Source organism: Scyliorhinus canicula, chromosome 9 (assembly GCF_902713615.1).
Source record: "Scyliorhinus canicula chromosome 9, sScyCan1.1, whole genome shotgun sequence".
Classification (NCBI taxonomy): domain Eukaryota; kingdom Metazoa; phylum Chordata; class Chondrichthyes; order Carcharhiniformes; family Scyliorhinidae; genus Scyliorhinus; species Scyliorhinus canicula.
In genome coordinates, this window is record NC_052154.1 from 55,894,211 (window position 1) to 55,920,497 (window position 26,287).

Consider the following 26,287-nt stretch of genomic DNA (forward strand, 5'->3'; position numbering starts at 1 on the left):
GATACAAGTGTACCCACCCTGTCCAATCTTTCCTCACAAGACAACCCTCCCATTCCAGGTATTAGTCTAATAAACCTTCTCTGCACTGCTTCCAATGATTTACGTCCTTTCTCAAATAAGGGAGACCAATACTGTACACAGTCGGTGGCACTTTGGTTAGCACTGCTGCCTCACAACGTGAGGAACTCTGGTTCGATTCCATCCTTGGGTTGACCCTGTGTGGAGTTTGCACATTCTCTCCCTGTCTGCATGGCTGCCTCCGGGTGCTCCGGTTTCCTCCCACAGTCCAAATATCTGCAGGTTAGGTGGATTGACCATGACCAATGAGCGGGTTACGGGCCTAGATGGAGTGCTCTTTTAGAGGGTCTATGCAGACTCTATGGGCTGAATGGTCTCCTTCTGCACTGCAGGGATTCTATGGGCTGTTTCATTATGAGTTATAAATGTGACTGAGCACCAAGCAATCATCACTGAACATGTCCATTTCTAATTTTATAAATGGAGGAAATATCATTGATGAAGCAGCTAAAGATGGTGGTTGGACCTAGAATACGGTCTTTATGAATTCCTGCAACAATGTCCTGCAGCTGCCGAGATGATTAGCCCCCAAAACAAAAATAATCTTCCTTTGTGCTAGGTATCGCTACAGTCTTTGGGAGAATCTTTCCTAGATTTCAATTTTGCTTGGGCTCCTTGGTGCCGCACTTGGTCAAAGACTGCCTTGCCATCAGGGGCTGTCATTTTCCCCTCACCTTTGGATTTAAGCTCTTTTTGTCTGTTTGGACCAAGGTTGTAATGAGGCCGAGAGCCAAATGACCCTTGCCCAAACCAGACCGTTATACGCCTGGGTTATTAAATAACAATGACTGGGACCTCTGTTTTACGTGCACCTGTTTAACATGGAAAACAATTAGTCACAAATTGCAGTTCCTCTACTGCTTGCCCGAAGAAAAGCAAATGTATGACTAAAATCTTAGTCTATTCATCTTTATGCCACCTGTTCTTAGCAATAAACCAATAAAAATTGATCAATTTACAAATTACAGGCCAGACCTAACAGCAATTTTTACACTAGCAAGTGAAGTGTTGTGTTAAGTGTCTAATTTTATCAGGTTCTATCTAATGGTTAAAAATATTTCTATCTGCTCTTTGAGGGGGTAGATGATGTGCGTGAACGTTGGGATGGGGGGTCAAACCACGTTCATACTTTTTGGTCCTGTCCAAAGCTGGAGGATTACTGGAAGAAAGTGTTTTTGGTAATCTCTGAAGTGTACTTGAGACTGCACCCAGGCCCTCGGGAGGCCATATTCGGGGTGTTGGAGCAGCCGGGCTTGGAAACGGGTGCGGAGGCAGATGTTGTAGCCTTCGCCTCGTTGATCGCCCAAAGGCGAATCCTGTAAGGGTGGAGAACAACCTCTACACCCTGTGCCCTGGCGTGACGGGGAGACCTGCTGGAATTCTTTTTTTTTTTTAAATTTTTTTAATTTTTAAATTTAGAGTACCCAATTCATTTTTTCCAATTAAGGGCCAATTTAGCATGGCCAATCCACCTAGCCTGCACATCTTTGGGTTGTGGGGGCGAAACCTACGCAAACACAGGGAGAATGTACAAACTCCACATGGACAGTGACCCAGAGCCGGGATCGAACCTCGGCGCCGTGAGGCAGCAATGCTAACCACTGCACCACCGTGCTGCACTACCTGCTGGAATTCCATCAACTGATAATCGCTCCTACTTAAGATGCATTGGCCTATTGTTCACAGTTCCTATAACCCATCAAGCAATCATCGCGCCTCCCATGGCGGGCTCAGGTGCCCTGTCAACAGGTCATCAATCGGTCCATTGACCCTGTCTCCTGAGACTCCATTGGCCAAAGGCCAAGGGCAGGTGGAGAAAGGAGGTGGGTGGCGACAGGGGGATAAAAAGATAGGCATTTTCCAGACATTTGGAGAGAAAGGACTTGAAGCTGACTGGGAGAAAAAGACTCGAAGCAAAGACTTGAAGATTGATGTGAGGTTGACCTTGGCCAGACCAGAAGAAAGCAAGCAAGGAACAGCCAGCGAGAATCACCTTTACAAAGAGGAACTAGAGAGACTCAGGGATCGAATCTGCAGCTTACCAAATCACCTTTACGGGAAGTATAGCCGAATCCTGGGCGTTTCTTATATGTATAGTGGATAATTTATGGGTTAACTATATTTAATAAAGTATCTGTGTCCTACTTTGTTCTACTCATAAATAAAGACACCTGGATAAACTTTAATTAAAGAGCTGGTTGAAGTATCCGAATTGGACAGTTACAACAATTGGTTTTAACAAAGTTCAATGCAGCTTACCTAATTGCGTACGGGTCATCCATTTTAGGTTGATCAAAGAGACGGCTGTTGCATAGTTTCACGCTATCAATTACTTTGCTTTTGAACAAGTGGATATCTTTTTCATATCTGGAAAAAAATTTGTAAATTCAGTTTGACAAATAGGGTGGCTTCGATCAAACAAATCTTGAAAAGTTGAAAGCCAATGCTTAAAGTTGTGATGCTTGCTTTAAAAGTTATAATTTATTCATGTTCTGCCAAAACCTATCCAGCTTTTTCTTTAATAGTTCTCGTTGCATGGTTTACAGAGAAAAGCAAAAAGATTATTTGTGAAAATAACAACCCTGGATTCACAAATGAAATTGCACTTGTCTTGGAATGCAATGTAAATTAATAGTGCATGCCCACTTACACAACTTAGTTGCATTATAGTAATACAGCTTGCTAGAAGTTGGCCAAGATATCACTGTATTCAAAAGCAACATCTCAATTCAACAGCTGACAAAACTTGTCTTTCTAACAAAAAAGTATTTTTTAGAAAAAAGATGTGGTGCGTCAATATCCCATTCATTGGTCAAATCATTTTTTTTAAAGTATAAGAGATTCTCAAAATCTGCAATAAGAAACGGAGAATGCTGGAAAAACTCAACAGATCTGGCAACATCTGTGGAGTGAGAAATAGAGTTCATGTTTTCAGTCCATCAAGAAGGGTGAACAATTCATATCCCGGCCCTGGGTCACTGTCTGTGTGGAGTTTGCACGTTCTCCCCGTGCCTGCATGGGTTTCACCCCCACAACCCAAAGATGTGCAGGTTAGGCGGATTGGCCACACTAAATTGCCCCTTAATTGGAAAAAAATAATTGGGTACTCTAAATTAAAAAAAAAAAGAAGGGTGAACAACATTTTTGTTTTTTTAAAAGGCAGGAGGTTTTGCAAGGGCATTTGGACAAATGTGGAGAAATGCAACGTCATCCATTTGGGATCCAAGCAAGAATTAAAATGCTCTCTTCATAGCAAGAGGCTAGGAACTGTAGGGCGGCATTGTGGCGCAGTGGTTAGCACCGCCGGGTCACTGCCCATGTGGAGTTTGCATATTCTCCCCGTGTCTGTGTGGGTTTCACCCCCACAACCCAAAGATGTGCAGGGTAGATGGATTGGCCACACTAACTTGACTCTTAATTGGAAAAAAAAATAATTGGGTACTCTAATTTGAAAGAAAAGGGGCTAGGACCTGCAGTAAGTAATTTGGATGATCAAGTACACAAAGGGCAAGAAGGAAAATGGAATGTTAGTCTTTATCTCCAAGGGGCCTGGAATGCAAAGGAGAGAAGTGATAAATCAGTTGTCCTGTCTAAACTCCATTAGGAGTACTATATTCTATTTGACCATTGTACTAAGGACAGGTTGCATCAGCATGGTTTGCATTCTCTTGAGTTTAGAAGATTTGGAGATAGAATTTTAAGTATTTAAAAATGATGAATAGCAAATACAGGTAGGCAAGCTGTTTCTTCTAGAGGGGGAACTCAGAACAAAGGGGAAATCATAAAATTAGAGCAAGACTCTTCACAGAAAGACCTGCAAGAGTGGAACTCACTACCACGGGGAGTGGTTGAAGCCAATAGTATTTATTGATGCATCCAAAGGGAAACGAGACAGGCATAGGAGGGCTACAACAGTAGGTTTGGAGGAGAAAAGATGTGAGGAGGCTGGAGGAGTGGAGCATAAACTGGTTGGGCTGAGTAACCTGTATCTGTACCGTTATATCCTTGGAATGGCAATGACCAGCTTATTCATCCTACTCCTACTGAGCTTTACTCGACAATATTAACTTTTGAAATTAGTGTAAGATTTTTGTAGGTTTACTTTCAATAAAAACTTTTGAAAACTATAGCTCACTAAACACTACAGGAAAAAAAACTTAACAAAGTTAATTATTTCAAACAACTCATTTCAGTTATTTCTAATTGTAGCCCTGAAGATGGGACTAAACCAATAGTCAGTTACATAGAACATAGAACAGTACAGCACAGAACAGGCCCTTTGGCCCTCGATGTTGTGCCGAGCAATGATCACCCTACTCAAACCCACGTATCCACCGTATACCTGTAACCCTTAACCTTACTTTTTAGGACACTACGGGCAATTTAGCATGGCCAATCCACCTAACCCGCACATCTTTGGACTGTGGGAGGAAACCGGAGCACCCGGAGGAAACCCACGCACACATGGGGAGGACGTGCAGACTCCGCACAGACAGTGACCCAGCCGGGAATCGAACCTGAGACCCTGGAGCTGTGAAGCATTTATGCTAACCACCATGCTGCCCCATAATTTTATGTGAGCATAACCCTGGAGCATAATTTTAGAACAAGACCTTGTTTTTTTTTTAAAAGAATTCCTTTTTAAAAAAAAAAAAGTGATTTTATTATTACTCACAGTACTGCAGCTTCAGGGTTTAAGGGATTAACTGTATCAATCTTGTAGAATACCCGACGAGCATACATCAGCACCTGCCAGATGTGATTATGATTCCGTCTGTGGGAAGAAAAAGTATCACAGCAAGTTAGCATTAAATCATTTACATTTGCCTCTTCAACACAATCTACTGTGATGAAGCATTGGAATGGGGCAGTTTTCTTCAGGCGTTTTCACACATTGCTGTGGAGCATATGTGCAACTGAGTTTCCATCTATTCGGAGGGGGTGAGGATAAGCTTTCATCTGCAACTTGATGCAGGGGCTGGTTTAGCACAGTGGGCTAAATAGCTGGCTTGTAATGCAGGACAAGGCCAGCAGCACGGGTTCAATTCCCGTATCAGCTCCCCGAACAGGCGCTGGAATGTGGTGATTAGGGGCTTTTCACAGTAATTTCATTGCAGCCTACTTGTGACAATAAGCAATTATTATTATTTAGATTTGTGTCAATAAAAATGAAGATGTGTATCTGTGTGTGAAACTGGTCTTTGGACACCTTTTGTGTAGCATCAGAAAATAAGGAAACCATTTTAATGTTAGACAAATTTGATAATTTTTTGTAACAGTCAATGTACATTTATTGCCATTGAAGGGAGAGCCCCTGAACTTTACTCCCATTCAGGTCCATTGTTCAAAAACTGATTAATCAGCACAACATCGAATTTTTAAACTAATGTAAAAGAAAGTCCCAAGGTACTTCATTACACAAGCAAAATCAAACACTGGGTTACAGAAGGAAATATCAGGGCACATGCTCAAAAGCTTGATCAGAGAGGTAGGTTTTAAGTAGTGTCTAAAGGAGGAAAGAGATAAAGAGAGAGAGGTTTAAGCAGAAACTCCACAAGCTGAAGGCACAGCCACCAATGGTGGGACAATGAAAATCATGGTTGTGTAGGAGCTTATAGTGATAAGGATCAGAGAACCGGCAAGGAACAGTCAAGTCCAAAGGGTAATAAAACACATGGATGAGGATTTTAGCAGCAGAATCGAGCAATGTTAGTGAGGTGGAAATAGGTGATCTTAGTGATGGCATGGTTATGTGGTCGGAAGCTCACTGATGTACTAACCTCCATTTCGTGAATGCTCTTTTTACATCCAATTCTCCTGTTGTTGGATCTACTAGCGGATGGAAGACTGGCATATCAAACATCAAGCGCTAAAATACAAAATATAAAGATCAAACATTGGAATTAATTTTTTTTAAATTCTTCTGAAGCTAACAATGTTGCACTTCCTAATGGAAGCTTGCTCCTTCCCCAAGGGGCAAGTCTCCCATTACGGCTACGGATCAGATTCTTTTATCTACTTTAATGGCTGTTTCCAGCAGTTAGTTTGTAATTTCACAGAGCATCAGCAGAAGCATCTGACTTCCTCAGGTATTAAATATACTGAATTCAGGTATTAAATATACTGAATTCACAGCAGCCGTTGCAAATTTGAAACAGTATCATATGACCTTATATGGGGGAAAGCAAACAAAAAACAGGGTTTCACTGCTTGGATTCTGTGCGCTCAGGTATCAGACTGGATCCAGCATCAAGTTTGACAAGTATTTTTCACGTACAACACGGATAGATTCCATCAACAGTCAAGCTTTTGAAGTAGCAAATTTTGCCAGGAGCAATAAATTACTGGCTTGAAATACATTTTGTCTAAAGAGTGCCAAAGTGCTTTAAACCTGGCTAAGGGTCATGTTAATGACATTTTTTTTGCAGATTATACATACTATAATTTTCCTACTTTGCAGAGATCAATTGCAACATTTCATCAATAGAAACACGCATTTAATTTTAAAATGAGATGCTGAGTACCTCTACTACATTAATTGTTCAACCCCAAAATTGGGTCAACAAGAAGAAGTACCTTGAATAAGTACCACACCAAAAACTAAGAGTACTAAACAACCTCCAGGATAGACTGACACATGCATGTGGTTTTGGATTAAGCTCCATATATTGCATCCGATATGAAGCTCAAACTTGAGTTCTCAAATAATCTAACAAAATTAATTGTTTTGAGATCAGACACTCCGATTGGATATCCCAAACACAACCATGCTGTGCCCTCATATTATCATCAATTTCTAATCTTTACTTTTAAAGATGGTTTTAAAATATTTGACTTACCAGCTTTTCTCTGCCTCCCAGTGTTACCAAGCCATTTTAGAGGTGGGGCCTCAAATGGGCAATTAAGCCCATGACTGGCAAAAAACTAGGAAGTACAACTGATCTTCAGGCTTTCAGTGTAGATCAACACAGCTATGTTACAAACACAACCAGAGTAACTGTTGACAGTTCTCAGATTAACAGGGGACCTGTCTCCAGTGGTCAAGTTAGCTCTTCCTACTGAATCTCAAGATGAGACTCATCCACAGCACCCCAAAGGTGGGGGGGGGGGGGGGGGGGGGGGGGGGGGGGGGCAAGGTGATAAACAAACATGGCATTTGAAGGAGTGGAGGAAGATTTACATTTAATTCCTAATCAGTTGCAGTCTTGCTTACTGCACTCAGGCCAGTTATTTTGTTCCTCACTTTAGCAGATTCTGGGAGTGAAGAAAAGCAATATAATCAGTTGGCTGGAGATGGCAATCTAAACAAGTGTCACTTCGTGCTTTTCAAATAAAATCACTTTTGAAATATACAAAGCATTGGCGCAAGTGCACAAATTACGCTGTGACTTAGTGCATCTTATTGTGTTCACCATAAATCATGTTGTAAATGTGAAGCTACAATGTGCAACATTTAAACATTCTAAAAGTAAGTAAACAAGTGGAAAAGGAACATTACTTACAGGAGAGTCTCCATCAGGGTAGTTGTCAGGGATATAAATAGTAAATTTAAATACACCATCCTGATATAAGCCATGCCTTATAAAGATCACCCCAAACCACACTGAAAAAAAGACATACAAAATAATTAATTTTCCAAAAAACAAAAATTGCAATCAGAAATGGATGAAACGCAAAACAAGTCAAGGGTTACATAGATGATGAGGAGACTTACTTAATGCAGACCCATATGAAGGTTGTACATAGACTCCAGGCAGTTTCTGCTTTACAACCAAGGTACTACAAAACAGAAAACATGCAGACACATCAAACATTTCAAGCACAAAAAATACTTCTGCTCATCAACAGAACCAAATGGACACCTAACAAATCTCAAGATTAATAAACTTTCAACTCTGACACATCAATTAGAACAGCCTATTTTAACTTGTGTTCAGGTTTCCCCTTCAAGGTGGGGACATCAGGGCTACTCTGAAAATATAGTAGAAATTTACAACACGGTCCAAAATAGACCATGACAGCAAACTTGCCACTGGCGAAAGTGTCAATAAACAGCCTTCTCAACGGAATTGCTGCTACATCATTTATGTGAATCTCAACAGGAAGGGAGATTAAGTTCATGAAGCTGAACAAAGCACACAATCAAACGATACATAATCTGCACACGTGGAACCACACTGAAGATAACAAGAGGTGCGACTTACAATTCAGCAAGGAGAGAATATTCTAGATAGAAGGGACCATATGACGCATGTGTTCCATTCGTCGACTGTGTAGACGCGACAGGAGAAATGGGTTTAGTCACAGGAACAGCATTTTTTGGTATAGAGGGCAACTGTTTCTTGGCTGTTGAAGAGCGTGGAGGACTGGTCTTCTGTTCACCAGACAAACCTCTTTCTTCACTGTCAGATTTCTGTATAACACAAGGTCATTACCACAGGAAGGTGGATTTTAAAATTCAATGTTCTATACCACTCCGAGTTACTTAATAACGCTTCATTACTTTTGTTTTTAAGCACAATGTATAAATATAAGGAAATTAGCAGCTCTACAGATTGGGATAATATTGTTTGTCCAAAGAAGGAACAGATGGACTGTGTGTATCAATCCTTTTTCATTATTAACTCTTGGCAGCTTAGCTGAAGACACAAGTGGTAACTGGATAAGCAGGTCAAAAATATGCAAGTCATTTACAAAAAAAAATAAAATTCTTGAATGAGAAGGTAAATTATAATTGGTACACAACAATCTTCCCATCAACTCCCACTAATCAAAAATGTTCCCACCATTTAATACACCTGTTCAAAGCTGAAAGGCCATTTTTGGTAATGGGAGGGAAATTAACCGTGATGGATCTTAGCCAGGTCATACAGAGTATTACAATTGTACTGTAATCAAATCACCCACCACTATTGGTCCAAGTGCTCAGAAATAAGGTACTGTCAGTAATTCAGAAAAGCACGTGAAAATGTCGTTATTTTAAGATATGGTAACATTGCCAAGTGCTAATTAAGCTTCTCGAAATAAAAAAAAACTTGCACAAGAAAGAAACATTTACTCATACTTTCAGATATTAGACAGGCTTCCTTGCTCTTCTCCAAAATAAAGGCAGGTCTTGGGACAATTCTTTATTCTTATGAATACTCTTGTGACAAATGTTTTTCTCTTACCTTTCGGCTAGAACCTGTAGACATGCTCCAGAAAGGGTTCATTACTTGTAGCAGCTTCACTACCAAATCAACCGTACACCTGCTCGAATGTCTCTAGTCCACTTTATATTCTGGAAGAGAATTTTTTTTCTTGTATTAGAATAAGTTTTAGAATAAGGGGTATCAGATTTAAAACAAGGATGAGGCGATATTACTTCTCTCAAAAGGATTGTGAATCTGTGGAATTCACCACCCCAGAGAGCGCAGTGGATGCCGGGACAGAGTAACTTTGAGGAGATAGACAGATTTTTAATTAGTAAAAGGGTTGAAGGGTGAACGGGCAGGAAAGTGAAGTTGAGGTCGAGATGAGATCAGCCATGATTGTACTGAATGGTGGAGCAGGATCAAGGCCCGAATTGCCTACTCCTGCTCCTTCCTAGTTCTTATGCTCTGTTATAATCTGGATCCACATTCATTTGAAATTATGCTCGATTGGAGGCCAATTTTACTGAAGTGTTGGCCTCCAGTTAACCCAGCGAATGTAAATCACAGTACAGGATTAATAGTGACTTTAAAAATCGGCACAAATGCGTACAGATCTGTCTTTTCATCACTGGTATGATCGGCATAGTCCAATCACTCATTAACGGGTTCAAGGACTCACGTTGTGGTCAGCAGTTCTAATATTGCTTCTACCTTGGGTCGGATTGCATACTGCACTGACCTAGCATTTAAGCATCTCACCCGACTTTATTCCTTGATAGTCAACATTATGGAGATATCCTTTGTGCTTCCAAGCTTACCGTTGAAGACAATGGCATGTTTCGTCAAGATTTTGGGCAGGCCTGATTTGGAATCTGCCAGGAGATTTACCTTGGCCCAATTTAAACTGCTTCTTTCCAGCCAAGTTCTTCCCATTAGTGCCAGATAATTTCCTTCGACTTTGTGCAATGACAAATCTGCCATCTGTCCATTTAATGGCACTATTACATCAATAAGGTCCCTCAACTGCACCATTTCTCCAGCGTAGGTTTTTAACACCATTTTCAAGAGTTGCAGAGCAATATGTCGGAGGGTTTTTGGTAAACAATTTCTGGCACCAGCAAGATGGCTGCCCCAGTGTTCACATCAATCTTCACCGGCTGACTGTCCAGTAATGGAGTGCCCCAATATCAGTTAGTTGCACCAACAATAGCCAAGACATTTAATTACTGCAAATAGAGTTTCTTCTCGCATCCTTTTTGTACCAGGTGGACACTTTTTCATTGATTCAGCTCGTCATTTGTTTTATTTTTCTCTTGCTTCCTGCCACTTTTGTCTGAAATTTGTTTATTTTTCCAACAAGTGCGTGCAATGTGGCCCTTTCTGCCACAATTTTTGCACACGATGTCTTTGCACCAATAATCTATTGCAGAGTGCCCGGTTTTTGCACACTGATGGCAAGTATGAGTCTGTGTTATCGTTCGCGTTTCAGCTGACATCTTGGTGAATTCTTGTGCTTGAACACCATGGTTGAGCTTTTATGGCTGCTAATTCCATGGATACAGCAACATCCAAAACTTTACGGTCAAGTTGCTTTTGGTTACCAACCGCTTTTGAATAGCTTCGCTCCTTAAACCACAGATTAATCTATCTCTGAATTCATAGTGTTCAGGTAGTTCTTTCCAGATTAGCTACAAACTGTATAATCAATTAACCTTCTTCCTGGTTGCGCTTATGAAACCTAAACCTTTCTGCGATGACTAATGGTTCTGGTGAATTGTGGCCCTGCAAAATGTCCACCGTTTCTTTTTATACGTCTTTGTGTCTGGCTTTTCCAGTTGTACCAGACTCCAGAGAAGGTTAAATGGTTTTCCCCCGCTATCAACTTGCCACCCCATTATGCTATCTTTTAGCTTGAACTAAATAATCAAATTGTTTTGTATACACGATCCATCACTCTGAATTCTCAAACGGTTTCAAAAACTCTTGCCAATCTTCTCTATCGAATGACTAGTGCGTGCACTATGTGCCATAAATTTTTATCACTACCTTGCTTCCTTTCTTCTCCAAAATAAGGCACAACCAGAGCTCAGCCGGTTTTCCTTCGTATTTTGCAACACCCCCAGCTCTAAATTTGTGATTGCAATGTACTTGCGACGCACAGCAGACTTCTCTCCGACAGTTCCTTTTTCAGTTTCTCCGGTGGCTGCAACTGTTGTTTGGCTGCCCTAATGCCAGCTTTCATGTAGCGACGATTTCAATGATTTATTATTTCTTCTGGTGTTTACGAATGTTGTTAGATGTTTTTTGGTTGGGTGCCCTCAAACACTGTTTGCCTACCTCATTGTCAGCTTTATGTGATGGATTCAAGATAAAAAGTCTGCAGGCCTTGATATTCAACCAAAAAAATGTAGAGCTTTATTCAGATGTTAACGTTACAAGCTGCGATGCCCCTTTGCCCACGCAAACAGCCTTGCTTGTGAGAAAACACCAAAAACCTATGAATGCACATCACCACTCCTCAAAACCCCAGCTATCCTAACAGGTTCTTCCAGAGCAGCTTTAATGTGGGCTGCATCAGCCCAAATAGGAAAATATTCAAGAACACTTGCTTAGAATTATTAAATGAAAGTCAACAGAGTGAGGCATATCATCTTATGCTATATTTACAATCATGCTTAGATTCGCCCTCACAATAGCGATCCAGTTTCCTTGGCGTTCCCACCGGATGTTGAGCAATGGGAATATCACGGCCACGCCCGATAATAACTGCAAACAAAACTATATTGAACTTGCATTTACACAGGGCCTTGCATAGCCTCAGAATTTTCCAAAGCATTTATAATCCATACACCGTGCAGAAGGGGGCCATTCAGCCCATCGAGTCTGCACCAACCCTCCAACCTCACCCAGGCCCGCTCTCGACCTTTCCCCGCAACCTCACCTAATCTGTATTTTGTAACCAATTAAGTACTTTGAATAGTTACAAATGGTAGCACAGCGTTTAGCACTGTTGCTTCACAGCACCAGGGTCCCAGGTTCGCTTCCCGCTTGGGTGTCTGCACGGGTTTCCTCTGGGTGCTCCGGTTTTCTACCACAGGTCCCGAAAGACGTGTTTGTTAGGTGAATTGGACATTCTGACTTCTCCCTTTGTGTACTCAAACAGGCGCCGGAGTGTGGCGACTAGGGGATTTTCACAGTCACTTCATTGCAGTGTTAATGTAAGACTGCTTGTGACAATAATAAAGACTATTATTTTGTAGCAAACACCAAATCAGTTTGGAGGATCCCACAAACAGCAATGGAATAACAACCAGATAATCTGTTCCAGGGACATTGGTCGAGAGCCAAAAGTTGGCCAGTACACCAGAAAGACCGTACCAACTCTTCTCAAAATAATGCCATGGTATATTTAGCATTTGTCTAAAGTACACAGAAATGGAGCAGGATTCTCAGACCCTTGAGCCTGCTCCCCCTTTTAATGAGATTATGGACAATATGTATCTTAATTATTTACCTTGGCTCTGAAACATTTAATTGCCTCACAACAATCTATCTCAATGTTCACCTGAAGAAGGAGCCGTGCTCCGAAAGCTCGTGTTTGAAACAAACCTGTTGGACTTTAACCTGGTGTTGTAAGACTTCTTACTGTGCTCACCCCAGTCCAACGCCGGCATCTCCACATCATATCTCAATGTTGTAGCACGAGATAATACGAGGCAGTGTTAAATCACAACGGTGATTTATTAACAAGAAAGAACTTTACTGAACAAATCCAACACAGGACTAGTTCTCTCAACTCCGGTGCTCCCTTGAAAATCCCAGTGTCCCCAGGTCTGATACCCGATAGGCGTAGGTTCGCGCGCTTCAGCCCCATAGGCTCTGCATGGGTCGCATAGTCCACGAAGGATCACCCCTTAAAAGGGGCCGCACTATCACAGAACTATTAATTTTTAAATTAATCTTGCCCTTTGTTCAGGATTTCCTCCTCCATCCCTAAAATGCCCAATTCTAATTTTAATATTACACCCCTTTATTCAGAGCTCCCCCACCAAAATAAATAGTTTCTCTCCCAACCAGAGGAGCTTAGATGTGACTTTAACGTTTCATCCAAAATATGGCACAACTAAAGGCAGAACCTCCTCCGCATCACAGTGAAATGTCAAGCTAGATTGTATGCTATTATGGGACTTGAACCCACAACATTATAACATTGGTGGACATGCTACCATTAATCTATAAAACAGATGCACACAATCCAAAAACTATTGCCAACATCACGAGCACAGCAAGCTTGCCTTGTAAACATTTGTTAAAACTACGTAGCTTCACAAATGAAACAGAGTTAAACTAATACAAGAGCACAAATATAACATAGTACGGAATGGAATTGGGAAATAAAAACAAAGGCATCCTGCCTGATCTGCCTTTGGAAGAAATACAGTATGGTGCTGTGAAAAGACCCCCTCCCTGGAAGCAGCATATTATCAGTTTCAGAAGGTTACTCAGGAAGTAAATGTTTTGATATCTTCTGACAGCTGGTAACATTCTTTTCCAGGTCAGACAAACGGTGGCATAATCGTCTGGCAACCCATCTAGTTACGCTTAGAAACAAATAAGGTCAGAACAGAAGCTGGATACAAAACCAAGCAATGCAAGATTTATTTTTGAAAGGATGTGCTGACTCCAAAGGAGTTTATGTCCATTTGGAACTTTAATATTGAGCTGCTGCACTTCAACACTTTGTTGTTTACATTGTTACAATCAGGTGAGGAGGGTTTGAATGGCTTCCTTCTTTTCCCATTCCTCATTTGACTGCAACACGTTTTTTAAATTTAAAAAGCACGTACTTGCCAATTCAGAGAGAGTATTTAAATGTCATGTACTGTGATCATGAAAAAAGGTACAACCAGACAGATTTTCTTCACTTTTAACAAAGAGGATAACTTTTATTGTATTTAATCCAGTCAAGATAAAATAGAAACTCCAACTTTCACACACATACGGAATGGGAAAGGGTAGATCAATCGAGTTAAGAGCCCAGAGAAAGAAAAGACATACAGTTCATGCAGGTTGGTGACCTGGCTGGCTTCAGGCTGAATTCAGTGGTCCAACAGCTACAAAAATGTAGATGGACGACCGGTCTACACTTCTGGGGACAGTAGAGTAGGGCTGAGTTCCTTTAAAAACGTCTGTCCGCAGAATCTCCATTTTAGGCTTCCCAGTTGGATTGGATTGGAGGGAGGGGCATTTCAAACACACAAAAGATGACCTTGTTACACAACCAACTCCAACAAGACAGAATCCAATCCACCTCCCCATGATAGTCAATGGCTTTACCATCACTGAATCCCCCATTATCAACATCCTAGGGGTTGCCATTGGTCAGAAACTAGACTAGACTAGACTACCCATATAAATACTGTGGCTACAACAGGTCAGTGATGAGCAATCCTATGGCAAGTAACTCACCGCAAGACTCCTCAAACGCTGTCCAGCAACTGCAAAGCACAAGTCAGGAGTGTGATGGAATATTCTCTCCTTGACTGAATGAAAGCAGCTCAAACAACACTCAAGAAATTTAATGAGCCTCTAATCTTTCCCCTTGCTGCTGCAAAAAATCGCCAACACATACAAGTTGTGAATTAATGGCTGCACCAGAGTGACTAGAAGTGGAGGTGATGTAGCCTGGTGATCCCGTATCATTGCAGTCAGCCCAGTCGAGTGGTCTCCCTGCCCTTTTGACCGCATTTCCAGGGTAGAACAACCCTCTCGACTTCACCAGATTTCCATGCTTTGCTCCTGCTCTGCCATTCTGCTTGAAGCAGTTATCCCTCCCGCAAACCCACCTTTTGTTTCTATTCTTCTTTCACGATCACCTTGTCATTTAATCACACTTGTCCATCACCACAGAGCGCTGTATTTTGTTCTTAAAGCAGAATCATTGGTCTGCTTTTCCAATGCGAGTATCAGATAGAAACATTTAGGACTGCACCAGCTGACATGCAATCACATCCCTGTACTTGCATAAAAGGTTATTCTCTTTCTGCTCCCCTTAAGTAAATCTCAGAACTCCAAATATATCCCAACTGGAGTCATCCCTCTCCAATCACAAGGTCAGAAATGGGGATGCATGCTGATGATTACAGTGTTTAGTTTCACTCCAACTCCATAGAGTACCCAATTATTTTTTTCTAATTAATGGTCAATTTAATGTGGACAATCCATTTACCCTCTACATCTCTGGGTTGTGGGGGCGAAACCCACGCAAACACGGGGAAAACTCCACACAGACAGTGACCCAGAGCCGGGATCGAACTTGGGACCTCGGCGCCATGAGGCAGCAATGCTAACCACTGCATCACTGTGCTGCCCTAACTCCACAGATAATTATGCAGTCTGAGCCCACATGCAGTAGACAGGGATAACATTTAGGCTTGGGCTGATGTGTGACTAATATTTGTGTTGCACAAGTGTTGGGCAATGACCAGCTCCAACAAGAAAGCATCGCATTACCTCCCCTTGATATTCAAAGGCATTATCATCACAGTATCCTCTTCCAGTAACGTTCTGGGGATCATCATTGACCAGAAACCCAAGTAGACCAGCCATAAATACTACTATGGTCACAAGTGCAGGTCAGAGACTAGGTATTCTATAGCAAGTAACTCACCTCCTGATTCCCCAAAGCCTTTCCACCGCCTGCAAGGCACAAGTTATGAATATGATGGAACACACTCTACTTGCCTGGATGAGTGCACCTCCAATGACATTCAAGAAGTTTGATACAATCTACTACAAAGCATTCTTCCTGCCTTCCAACAGCAACACAGTGCCAAAAGCACAGTGGCTGTAAAGTGTACTTTCTACAAGATGCACCGCGTGTCTTCAACAGCACCTTCCAAACCCACAGCTTCTGCCAAAAGCATCAACATCATACACCCTCTCACCCCCTTGCTTCATCGTTACCAGTCAAAGTCCTGAAATTCCTTCCCTGGCAGTACATGGGTTGTACCTACACAAGGATCAAAGCAATTAGGAAGGCAGTTCATCACCACTACAAGAGGGCAATAAATGTTTCACAGCTTGTTGGGCATCTTTTGCCAATCACTTGAAACCTGCAGCCTCTGACTATTGCCCTGCCTGCCACTGCAAACAGTTGCCTTTTATTTATTGTCAAAACCTGTTAACGATTTTGAACACATCTACCAAATCTGCTCTAACTTTGTTTTAGGGAGAACAACTCCGGTTTCTCTGTCTTTCCGTGAGAAATCTTCTATTCGAGTAAATCGCCATGTCTTAATCTAGATTTATCTACAGAGCTCTGATTCACCTTTCCTAACTCCATTCATCTAATTTTCAAATGCTTACTAATAACATATTTGCTAACTTTTCTGCCCAATTAATGTGGGCTGTATCTCTCCATACCCAACTGTCCTTTGCCCCTTTGTCCCATCTGACAGCTTCATCTTTGACTTTTCGTTAACCATTTCTAGTTGCAATAACTTGCAATTGATGTTACAATCCCATGGGAACCCTTAACATTTCAAAAGAAATTTGAACACATGGTTATTTACTTAGAATTAAGTTACATGATCCCAGGGTACTACATAAGAATCAAGTAAAACAAACAAACAAGTCTTAGGCTATCACTTATTCTTCCCATTGAAAAGCATAATAAAACACAAACCACTAGACCAAAATTCTCAAATGAACCTCCCCTTTTCCTTTATGATTTCTTTTAAGAAGTCTTTGGCTACTTATCAGCTTTGTGAAGATTATTTAGTTTCTAGGGACTAACTCCAAACTTTTCAACAGCTCCCTTATGAGATCTGGGATTTTCTCGCTCAAGCCGCAAACACTCAATTCCTATGCAGTGCATTTAACAGACATTTAGCAACTCCCCCTGGTTTTGAATAGCTGTATTTATTATTCTTCAGCAGTGCCTTCGGTCATGTCATGTCATGACTTGCTTCGACACTAAAAAAAAGTTCTCAGGTGATTATGGAGTCCAATGTGTGACCTCCAGTCTCTGTCACAGGCCAGACAGACAGTGGTTGGAGGAGAGGATGGATGGGGTGCCCGGGTTGCCACACCTTCCTTTTGGTGTCAACACTTGGCTTTAGCTTACTCTCGACAATTAAATGAGGAGTACTCAGCTCCCTCTCGTCTGCTTTTTCACCACTTCTGGCTGTCTTAGGCCAGGATTTCCCAGTTGTCATTGGAGTATTTCACTTTTCAAGGAGGCTTTGAGACCTCAAAGCATCTCCTCTGCCTTCCAGGGGTTAACTTGCTGTGTCATAACTCCCAAGTAGAGCACTTGTTTCAGGAGTCTTGTGCCAGTCATGCAGACGATGTGGCCCGTCCAGCAGAGTGTGGTTAATACTTCAATGCTGGAGATGTTGGCCTGAGTGGCAACCCTGATGTTGATGCGCCTATCCTGTCAATGGATTTATAGGATCCTGCAGAAGCATCGCTGGTGGGAGCTCTCCAGGGTTTTCAGGTATCTGCTGCACATAGTCCACGTCTCTGAGCTGTATAGGAGGGCAAATATCATTACTGCAGACCATAAGCTTCGTGCTGGGTCTAAACATTGGTTTTCAAACTCTCCCTTCAGGCGACCGAAGGCTGCGCTGGTATTGTTTACATATAAACCGGAGTTGTATCCAGCTCCAAATCCAAAACCTTTTGGCTTCAAGCGAGCCCACTGTCTGTGAACAAAACACAGGTAAAAACCAACACAAGGACAAATCCCTGCAACCTATTTCCATGACAATATAGCATAGCTAGGATGTTAAAAATAAAAAAAGTTAGAATTAACTCAACTTCAAAACCAATCCTTCAATTAGAACATAGAACATAGAACAGTACAGCACAGAACAGGCCCTTCGGCCCTCGATGTTGTGCCGAGCAATGATCACCCTACTTAAACCCACGTAACCCGTATACCCGTAACCCAACAATCCCCCCATTAACCTTACACTACGGGCAATTTAGCATGTCCAATCCACCTAACCCGCACATCTTTGGACTGTGGGAGGAAACCGGAGCACCCGGAGGAAACCCACGCACACACAGGGAGGACGTGCAGACTCCACACAGACAGTGACCCAGCCGGGAATCGAACCTGGGACCCTGGAGCTGTGATGCATTGATGCTAACCACCATGCTACCGTGAGGCCCCCTAAGACACACATGACAATTTCCAAAGTTCAGTATATTAATTACCCTAGAATTACAAAATTAATCTTCCCAAAACTAAAAATCTCTAAAATATTGATATAAACTATGAAACTAAATGAAAATGACACTTCAAAAGTATACAATCCTCATGATCACTGTTCTGCCCAAAGATAGGCCCTGGGCTCACAGTCTTCAAGTCTCTCCATCATGTGCCATTCTTTTCATTGCCAATAATGTAATCCAATTTTCATGCAATTCATTGTTGATATTCTCTGCCTTCCTCTTTTTCCTTGAAATTTTCCCTCCATAATTTTTGTTACAAGTCTGTTTCCTCTTAAAATGTGTCCCATCCAATTTTTCTTTTCCTAATTATGCACAATAAATAGTCTTTGATCGATCATTCTCCATAGCACTTCACCACTTGGTTACTTTTTCTGTCCAGCAGATCCTTCCCATTTTCCTGCAAACCCACATTTCAAAGCTATTCGGCAAGTTGGTCACCGCCATCCACAAGGTTCACATCTCATCCAAACAAAACAAGCCAAATCAGGTTCCCATAACTGAACTTAAAAATAAGACTTGAAAATTGATATCAAAACATTTATTGACAGGCATCGTTTCCTTGGTGAAACAGCAACGCTGTGAATAACAGATGCAAGACACCAAAAGCAACCATATAAACAAATCTGACACCGATAGAAAGACCAGCTGGCACACCAAGTCTCTCACAATAAATGCTAATTTTTAAGATGTTACTCTCAATATGCTCTTCATGCAAACAGGCACAAATTGGTAAGAATACATTTTTTAAATATAAATTTAGAGTACCCAATTATTTTCCAAATTGAGGGGCAATTTAGCGTGGCCAATCCATCGACCCTATACATCTTTGTGTTGTGGGGGTGAGACCCATGCAGACACAGGGAAACAGTACACATCATGTTTTAAAACATAACTGTCCAAATGCCATAATGTCCTTCCCAAAACCCACCCTCAAGACCTGCCTTCAAAATCAACTGTTCCACTTTAAACTCCCTTTCCTTAGTCCCTGATGCTTTATTCTCTATACCCCCTCGCCCATCTGAACTCAAAACAAATTTTAGTCCTCTCTTCGATGAAGTTTTATTTATTTTTTCCTGGGATGGGGTGTCGCAGGCAAGGCCAGCATTTGTTGTCCATCCCCAATTGCCCTCGAGCCAAGTCAACCACATTGCTATGAATCTGGAGTCACATGTAGGCCAGACCAGGTAAGGACGACAGACTTCCTTTCCTAAAAAGGACATTAAGAAAAAATAAAAAAATTTTTAAAAATCGCTTATTGTCACAAGTAGGCTGCAGTGAAGTTACTGTGAAAAGCCCCTAGTCGCCACATTCCGGCACCTGTTCGGGGAGGCTGGTACGGGAATCGAACCGTGCTGCTGGCCTGCTTTAAAAGCCAGCGATTTAGCCCAGTGTGCTAAACCAGCCCCTAAATCGCTTATTGTCACAAGTAGGCTTCAATGATGTTACTGTGAAAAGCCCCTAGTCGCCACATTCCGGCGCCTGTTCGGGGAGGTTGGTACGGGAATTGAACCGTGCTGCTGGCCTGCTTTAAAAGCCAGTGATTTAGCCCAGTGTGCTAAACCATTTGCTGTGAACCAGGTGGGTTTTTAACGACAGTCAACAATGGTTTCATGAATGAAATGAAAAATGAAATGAAAATCGCTTAGTCATGAGTAGGCTTCAATGAAGTTACTGTGAAAAGCCCCTAGTCTCCACATTCCGGCGCCTGTTCGGGGAGGCTGTTACGGGAATCAAACCGTGCTGCTGGCCTGCCGTGGTCTGCTTTCAAAGCCAGCGATTTAGCCCAGTGTTAAACAGCCCCCGTCATGGTCATCATTAGACTTTTAATTCCAGATTTGTTTACTGAATTCGAATTTCACTAATTGCCATGGTGCGATTCAAACCCAGGTCCATAGAGCACAACCCTGGGTCTCTGGATTACTAGTAAGAAGTCTTACAACACCAGGTTAAAGTCCAACAAGTTTGTTTTAAACACGAGCTTTCGGAGCACTGCTCCTTCCTCAGGTGAATGGAGAGGTATGTTCCAGAAACATTTATATAGACAAAGTCAGAGATGCCAGACAATGCTTGGAATGCGGGTATTTGCGGGTAATCAAATCATTACAGATCCAGAGATAGGGGGTAATCCCAGGTTAAAGAGGTGTGAATTGTCTCAAGACAGGACAGTTGTTCTGGCAAGATGTTCATCTTCATTGACGATGTGTTGAAGGCTGCGAAAAAGTACTGGACGATGAAGTGTACTGTCAGTTGTGTCCCGTGTTTGTCTTCTGAGGAGGTCGGTGCGGTTTTGTGCTGTGGCGCGTTGGAACTGCCGATCGATGAGTCGAGCACCATACCCCGTTCGACAGAGTACCCTTCGTCGTCCAGTACTTTCCTGAGGCGGAGAAACTACGACATCTTCTTCGCAGCCTTCAACACATCATCAATGAAGATGAACATCTTGCCAAGGTCATCCCCACACCCCCACTACTTGCCTTCAAACAACCGCGCGACCTCAAACAAATCATTGTTTGCAGCAAACTACCCAGCCTTCAGAACAGCGACCACGACACCTCTTTAACTTGGGATTACCCCCTATCTCTGGATCTGTAATGATTTGATTACCCGCAAATGCTCACATTCCAAGCATTGTCTGGCATCTCTGACTTTGTCTATATAAATGTTTCTGGAACATACCTCTCCAGTCACCTGAGGAAGGAGCAGTGCTCCGAAAGCTCATGTTTGAAACAAACCTGTTGGACTTTAACCTGGTGTTGTAAGACTTCTTACTGTGCTCACCCCAGTCCAACGCCAGCATCTCCACATCTGGATTACTAGTCCAGTAACAATGCCACTACACCACTGCCTCCCCATAAGTGTTCTAACCAAAGTCATAAGCAACATGTTTTATACCCATGACCACAAAATGTTATCTTCCTTCATTCTCCCTGTCTCCCGGCATTAATAAGAACCTCTGATACAGTTAACATGATCTACTTCAAACATCTGACTGTTGCTGGACTGCCTTGGTTGGGATCCAATCATAGCTTGAGAACTGCTCCCCTTCCCACCCCTGTATGGTCACTTGCAGAATCACCCAGAGATTCTTTATCTACGTCCATTCTCTTGGCAAGTTCACCCATCCAAATTGGTTTTCATTGCTAATACCCCATGAAAGCTACTATTACCAGCAGACTCAACTATTCCAATGCTCTTCTTACCAGCCACAATCTCCATAAATTTAGCTCATCCAAAGTCCTGCTTACTCAAGGCTGACCTATAATGGCTCCGAAAGCTCATTCCCCATCCAGGTTTTTAACAGGTCATGCTGGTTTTAAATCCCACCTATCCCTCACCTTCTTATCTGTCACCTCCTGTAATTTGCCACTTCTAAATTCCGTTGCAGACTCCAGCTACTCATGCATTGCTCCAGACAATGGCCACATCCAATCATTGATAAATTACAGCATTAAATTCAAACATCCCGAAATTAATTGACAGAATTAATTACATCACAATATTTCATGTTTTTAAACAAAAATAAACTTTGTTGCATGTCAAAAAGAATTAAAATAAAGAACAGCAGTTCACACAGATTAATGGCATAAACTCAGTTTTACGTTTTAGCCATCTCCCCAAGTCCTGAAGAGTTTCATTTTTGTTACAAATTCTTGAAGGTTCATTCCCTTTTTGTGGAACCAACCCACAAGGAATGCTACTCCCCTCCTAAATTCCTATTCCTCAAAAGAAAGATTACACGGGGGTCCTTCAATTAGCTTTTTTGCCAGGTGACCCTCTGTCTTTCCTTTACAAGTGTCACAACCTTGGATGTCTCAGCACTGAGTTCAGGTTGCCAGCACATACCCGACTGCCTTCCCACAGCTCAGTAAGCTAACTTTGCTGACTGCTTTCTGCCACAAGGCTCTGTGAGGACCGCTGTAGATTTCTTACACAGCAAATCTTTCCGTGGCGTTTCCCTCAAATTCCAAACTAAACAGCCTGGCTCTGTCAGCTATCACACAGCTAAATTAAACCAAAGAACCTTCTACTCAATGCTCCACTTTGAATCATTACCTCAATGGTAACATGGCATGCTTTGGGATGATTCATCCAGAAATGCAAACTTTCTTTTAAACCTTCAACATAACATAACTCCGATTCTGCAAACCATATGGATAATTTATGCTGCTAATAGAGTTTACATCCCGACTCCATGAGATAAACTCTTGGCGATCAAGACAAATACAGGCTACCTTTTAACTGCAATTCACTCCAAGTTTGCTTGAATTGCATTTACTCCAGGGTTGCTTAGCAGTTTCTCAATCAGATACCCCCATTTTCTACACTTAAAAGTTTAATTCCCAAAAATAAAAGTTCTATTCTAAAACTTATTAAAAGGATTAAGAACTTGATATTCAAAACAACACTTTAATGAATACAGCTGTACTAAAGGTTTAATGTATAACTGAAAAATAATGGTGTGGGGATGGAAGAGAGAGACAGTGACATAGAGATAATGCCACTGGACTAGTTATCAAAAGGCCTAGGCTAATGAGCTAGAGACATGGATTTAAGTCCCAGCACAGCTGGTGGAATTTAAATTTAATAAATCTGGAATTGTAAGCTACTGAAGTAATGGTGAGAAAGAAACTTTTGACTGTCGTAAAAAAAACCATCTGGCTCACTAATATCTATTAATTAGGAAAGGAATTCTTGCCTAGTCTGGCCTAAATGTAACTGCAGACCCACAGCAATGTGGTTGGCTCTTAACTGCCGTCCGAAATGACCCATATAGGCCACTCAGTTTTACCAAACCAAAGTTGAGACCATTCAGCATCAACGCAGGCACCTGAAACAACAGCACACCCAACCCTGTCGACAACTGCAAAATCCTCCTTACCACATCCAAGAGCATGTGCCCAAACTGGGAGGGTTCCAGTCCACGCTGTGACAGCCATCATCAAATCACACCAATGTCTGTCCCTGGGTAGATCCTCTCCCACTGCCAGGACAGACTCAGGTGGCAGCACAGTTGGAGGGAGTTGCTTGGACTGCAAACCCAATGAAGCCTCATGGCAGCAGGTCAGACATGAGCAAGGAACTCTCCTGCTGATAACCACCCACCACGATCCCCCTCAGCATACTCCATGTTGAGCACCATTTAGAAGCAGTGAGGATGGCAAGGGCACAGAATGTATTGTGATGGGGGACTTCAATGTCCATCATCAGCAACAGCTCAGTAACACCACTACTTACCAATGCCTGAAGGAGATGTCTGTCAGACTGGGCCTGCGGTAGATAGGGGGAATCAAGAGGGGAAAATCTATTTGGCCTCCCCCTCACCAATCTACTTGTTGCAGATGCATCTGTTTATGAATGTACTGGTAGGAATGTACTGCATAGTCCTTGTAGAGATGAGGGCCTGTCTTCACACTGGGAATTGTATTGTGTGGCACTAAAATGGGATAGATTTCAAACAGATCTAATAATTCAAATCTGGGTATCCACAAAGTATTGTCGACAACAGCAACAAAATTGGATTTACAATCTAACATGATCATACACATTACCCCATCATTACCATCAACTCTGATTCAATGCAGGAGAGGAGAGCTTTCCAGGAATAGCATCAGGTATACCAAAAAAATAAAGTGCAAACCTGACAAAGTTACACAGAACTTCTTGCATGCCACAGACAGAGCTAAGCGATCCTTCATGTAATGGATCAAAAATCTGCAGTTCTGCCACATGCAGTTGTGAATGGTGGTGTTCAATTAAATAACTAACCAGAGAAAGTTTTCAAATACCCCCAACCTTAATGATCGGGGAGCCCAGAAATCAGCGAAAAAGACAAGGCAAAAGCATCTGCAACCATCTTCAGCCAGAAGTGCCAAGTGCATTATCCATCTTGCCTGCTCCAGAGTCCCCGATGTCAGTCTTCAGTCAACGAATCCCACAAGATATTAGAAAAATGCTAAAGGTACTTGATATTATAACGGCTCTGGGCTTTGACTACATCCCGGCAATAGTACTGAAGACTTGTGCTTCAGGACCAGCTGTGCCACTTGCCAAGCTGTTCCAGCCTCGTGGAAAGATGGTGATATAGTGATGTCACACAGCACTAGCAATACAGAGATCCAGGCTAATTCTCTGGGAACACAAGTTCAAATAAAATAATAAATTAAGTTGATTAACAGAAGGAGAAATGGATAGAGTGGGTTAGGATGGAGGAGGAATTTTGTACGGGGTTAGTTTGAGGGCTATGGTGATGGCATAGGCATTCAGGAAGCCCGGTGGTGCAATTCACGGTGAAGATATGGAATCAGTTGAGGAGGCATTTTAGGATGGAAGGGATGTTGGTGTTAACCCCACTGTGAGAATCATGGGTTTGAGCCGGTGGGGGGATGGATAGTGTATACAGGAGGTGAAGGGAAGTGGGGCTGGTTAAGGCGAGGGATCTGTATTTGGAAGAAGGGTCGCCAGTCTGGAGGAGCTAAGGGAGAGGATAGAGCTGCCGAGGGAGAGAGAGTACAGGTATTTACAAGTTAGGGACTTTGCACGAAAGGTCTGGAGGGGGATACACCCTGCTGGAGCGACTACTGCTTCTGGTGAGGAAAGGGAAGGGTATATACACAAATGATGGTGAAGATCAAGGAGAAATGGGAAACGGAGTTGGGAGGGGAGATCAATTCGGGGGTATGAAGTGAGGTACTGTATAGAATAAACGGGACCTCCTCTTGTGCAAGGATGAGCCTGATACGGTTTAAGGTGGTGCACAGGGTGCATATGACTCGGGCGAGAATGAGTGGGTTCTTTCAGGGGGTAGCAGATGAGTGTGAGAGGTGTGGGCAGGGGCCAATGAATCATGCGCACATTTTCTGGGGTTGCAAAAAAATTGGAAGATTTTGGGCGAGAGTGTTTGCGGTCTTAGCCAGAATGGTGGAGGAGGAGATGGTCCCGGACCCTTTGGTGGTGATATTTGGGGTTTCAGAGAAGCCGGAGCTCATGGAGAGGAGGAAGGGCGATGTTGTGGCCTTCGCCTCTGATTGCATAGTGGCGAATTTTGCTTGAGTGGCGGTCGGCATCGCCACCAGGGGTAGCAGCTTGGTTGGATGACTTGTACGACTTCCTGCGATTAGAGAAGATAAAGTATGAGTTAAGAGGCGCTGCATGGAGGTTTGAGAGAAGGTGGGGGTGTTTGTGACCACGTTTGAAGAGCTGTTAGTCACGAGGGGTGGGGCAGGGGGTGAAAATGTGGAAAAATCTGTGCAGACTGCATAGTTGATTGTTGGGAAGTATGTCTCCCAGGGTGTTTATTTGCTGTAACCTGCTTTGATACATGTTTGTAATAAAATACAAAAAATTGATTAACAGAATAAAATCTAGATTTGAAATCTAGTTCACAATGTCCTGTAGAGAAGGAAATAAAGAACAAAGAACAGTACAGGAACATGCCCTATGGACCTTCAAGCCTGAGCCAATCACGTGTTCTATCTAGACCAACCGCCTGTATCCTTCTATACCCCGTCTGTTCATGTGTCTATCTAGATAAGTCTTAACGGTCGCTAATGTATCTGCCTCAACCACCTCACTTGGCAGTGCATTCCAGGCCACCGCTACCCTCTGTTTAAAAAAAAACTACCCCCACACATCTCCATTGAACCTATCCCCCCCTCACCTTGAACTTGTGGCCCCTTGCAATTGCAATTTCCGCTCTGGGAAAAAGCCTCCAACTGTTCACCTTATCTATACCCCTAATAAATTTAATAAACCTCTATCAGGTCGCCCCTCAGCCTCCGTCTTTCTAGGGAGAACAATCCCAGTTTATTCAATCTCTCCTCATAGCCAATATC

The 26,287-nt window shown here is 42.4% G+C and overlaps 1 protein-coding gene across 3 annotated transcripts in view; it reads right to left on the reverse strand.

Annotated features, from left to right (window-relative positions):
* Positions 1–26,287, reverse strand: part of LOC119971325 (akt interacting protein) — a 48,951-nt gene that overhangs the window by 6,401 nt on the left and 16,263 nt on the right. For all 3 annotated transcript variants that reach the window (XM_038806725.1, XM_038806726.1, XM_038806724.1), the window contains exons 2-8: positions 9,249–9,358; positions 8,283–8,491; positions 7,793–7,857; positions 7,581–7,681; positions 5,859–5,947; positions 4,754–4,852; positions 2,338–2,445 (exon numbers count right to left, since the gene is read on the reverse strand). In XM_038806725.1, the coding sequence (XP_038662653.1) occupies positions 2,338–2,445; positions 4,754–4,852; positions 5,859–5,947; positions 7,581–7,681; positions 7,793–7,857; positions 8,283–8,491; positions 9,249–9,290 (713 nt within the window). In that variant the 5' untranslated portion in view covers positions 9,291–9,358. The remainder of the gene's footprint in view (positions 1–2,337; positions 2,446–4,753; positions 4,853–5,858; positions 5,948–7,580; positions 7,682–7,792; positions 7,858–8,282; positions 8,492–9,248; positions 9,359–26,287) is intronic.